At 42.4% G+C, this 2,500-nt stretch overlaps 1 protein-coding gene across 1 annotated transcript in view; it reads left to right on the plus strand.

The window, feature by feature from the left end:
* The window catches only part of sfmbt2 (Scm like with four mbt domains 2), a 44,100-nt gene that overhangs the window by 24,298 nt on the left and 17,302 nt on the right, over positions 1–2,500 (plus strand). The window contains exons 5-6 of the mRNA XM_042078718.1: positions 1,774–1,862; positions 2,355–2,500. The exon at positions 2,355–2,500 is cut by the window's right edge and continues 98 nt beyond it. Of these exons, the coding sequence (XP_041934652.1) occupies positions 1,774–1,862; positions 2,355–2,500 (235 nt within the window). The remainder of the gene's footprint in view (positions 1–1,773; positions 1,863–2,354) is intronic.

A 2,500-nucleotide genomic window follows, 5' to 3' on the forward strand; every position in this document is an offset into this window, starting at 1 on the left:
ACACACACACACACAAATGCATGCAGCACTAAAGGCTCCTTTCTAATCCTGGTGCGTGTTACGGGGTTTTAGGAAAGCTTTGTTTATATCAGACACCACAATGAGATCGTTATTCTCTTTTGTTCCCCTCGGTCCTCGATCACCTATTGTCTTTCTACAAACACACCGCCATTAAATTGCCCTATTTGAACAGATTTATCTATATAGTGGCACAAAGTCCCACCCCCATCACCCCCCCCCCCCCCATTTTAACGCACATATTGCACTTACATACCAGTTATTGCTATAGTTTTATATTACACAGAGGGCTGTAACCATATTTTACCTCAAAGTGTTCTTGATGAAAACAAGAGGTAATCTTGCATACTCTAATGCAAGGGAAGTAAATGTGTGTGTGTGTGTGTGTGTGTGTGTGTGTGTGTGTGTGTGTGAAGATGAAAAGAAGGGATCTGGGATGGAACAGGGCTAGGTCAGGCCACACAGAGTCATGGAACATTCCGGAAATGCTGCTGTCTAGTCACCACACCCGGCATCCATGCAATACAAGGCTGAACATTTTTATTCCTAACATTCCAGGAATATTCAGAGGATCACATCACTATTGCTAGTCAAATTCAGTGGACAGAAGGATGGACACATACGCACACACACAGAGACACACGCACATATACGCATAGATTTATGTTGGAAACTTTAGAGTCAGACAAATGGGCTGTAATGGAGATGGATTAGAGAACAATAGAATAGAGTTGAGCTGAATTTAATTGAATTGATTTAAATTGAGTGGAATTGAAAGTCAGGTTGCAGTATTGTTAAGGATCTGTGCGTGACCTGAATAGAATTGAATTGAACTGATTTGAATTTAATTTAATTGAGTTGAATTGAAAGTTAGGTTGCAGTATTGTTAAGGGTCTGTGTGTGTGTTGAATTGAATTGAAAGTCAGGTTGTAGTATTGTTAAGGATCTTGTGTGTGTGTGTGTGTGTTGATGCCTGATGATAATGCCTAGTCTGACGGGATTTGTAAAAATAGGGACTCTATTTGTGAGTGCTGGTGATGTCCTGCAGGTCTGGAAAAGAGTGCGGGAGGGATGTATGGAGGGAGGGATGGAGGGATTTAAAGAGAAGGAAAAGAGGAAGATAAAGGGGAAGATAAAAGAACAGTGGAAACTGTAGGAAAGACAGTTATCTGAAAACCATTAGAGCCATATCAGGACAGTGTGTGTGTGTGTGAGAGCAGGTGTGTGTGTGTGTGTGTGTGTGTGTGCGTGTGTGTCGAAGCAATTGTGTGTCTGTGTGCGTGTATGTGTTTGTGTGCATGTATGTGTGTGTGTGTGTGTGTGTATGTGTGTGTGTGTGTACATGTCTGCGCATATGTGTGTGTGTGTGTGTGTGTGTGTGAACATTTTTGTCACTCTCTGTAGGCATCTGTAAATGAACCTAATCTAATTCCCACAATGTAACATGAATAATCCACAGTGCTTACACTGCAGGGCTGAGCAAAAGAGCAATGAGGGGGTTGATTACAGTCAGACACACACACACACTGTGTGTGTGTGTGTGTGTGTGTGTGTGTGTGTGTGTGTGTGTGTGTGTGTGTGCGCGCGCATGAACGTCTATGTTAACATTATATTTACATGTATTATATGTTGTATGTGCAGTAGAGTTTCATAATTTTGTTTAATATCAACTTTCTCTCTCTCTCTCCCTCCCTCCCTTCCTCCCCCCCTCTCTCTCTCTCCCTCTCTCTCTCCCTCTCTCTCTCTCTTCTGTAGCCATTAAGGAGAAGTACAGCGACTGGACAGACTTTCTGGTGCAGGACCTGACTGGCTCACGGACCGCTCCAGCCAACCTCCTGGAAGGGGTGAGACGGCCAGAGAGAGAGAGAGGGAGAGAGAGAGAGAGGAAGAGGAAGAGGGAGAGAGAGAGAGAGAGAGAAAGAGAGAGAGAGAGATGCTATCTCTATTAAGTGATATTTTTAAGTGGGAGTCAAATGTATGTGTTAAATATGTAAGATAAACAAAACAATGTTGATTAAATAATAGTAATAAGAAGGAAATTAAATGAAATAAATAAATGAATAAATAAATAATAATAAAATATAATATTAATTTAAAAAAATAATAAAGAAAATAATAATAAAATGTTGAGACTATGATTAGATATCTGTTTTTTGTCTGTTATGTGTTTTCTCTCAGTTTTTGGCACACACTTATATAACTCTCTCTCTATCTCTTTGTCTTTCTCTCTTTCTTACCATCACTGTCCCTTGCTCTCTCTTTCTTCCTTTCTTTCTCTTCTCCTCGCCCCCCCCCCCCTCTCTTCCTCCCTCTCTATTTTCCTCTCCCTCGTTCAGCCCTTGCGGGGGAAGAACACAGTTGATCTGATCGAGGAAGGGTGTGTGTTGGAGCTTCAGAGTGTGTGTGAGCCGTGCTCATACTGGCCCGCTCGCGTCCTGCGGAACGTGGGTGGACGCCTCCGGCTTCGTTACGCCGGCCTAGA

The sequence above is a fragment of the Alosa sapidissima genome, chromosome 22, assembly GCF_018492685.1.
Source record: "Alosa sapidissima isolate fAloSap1 chromosome 22, fAloSap1.pri, whole genome shotgun sequence".
Lineage (NCBI taxonomy): Eukaryota > Metazoa > Chordata > Actinopteri > Clupeiformes > Clupeidae > Alosa > Alosa sapidissima.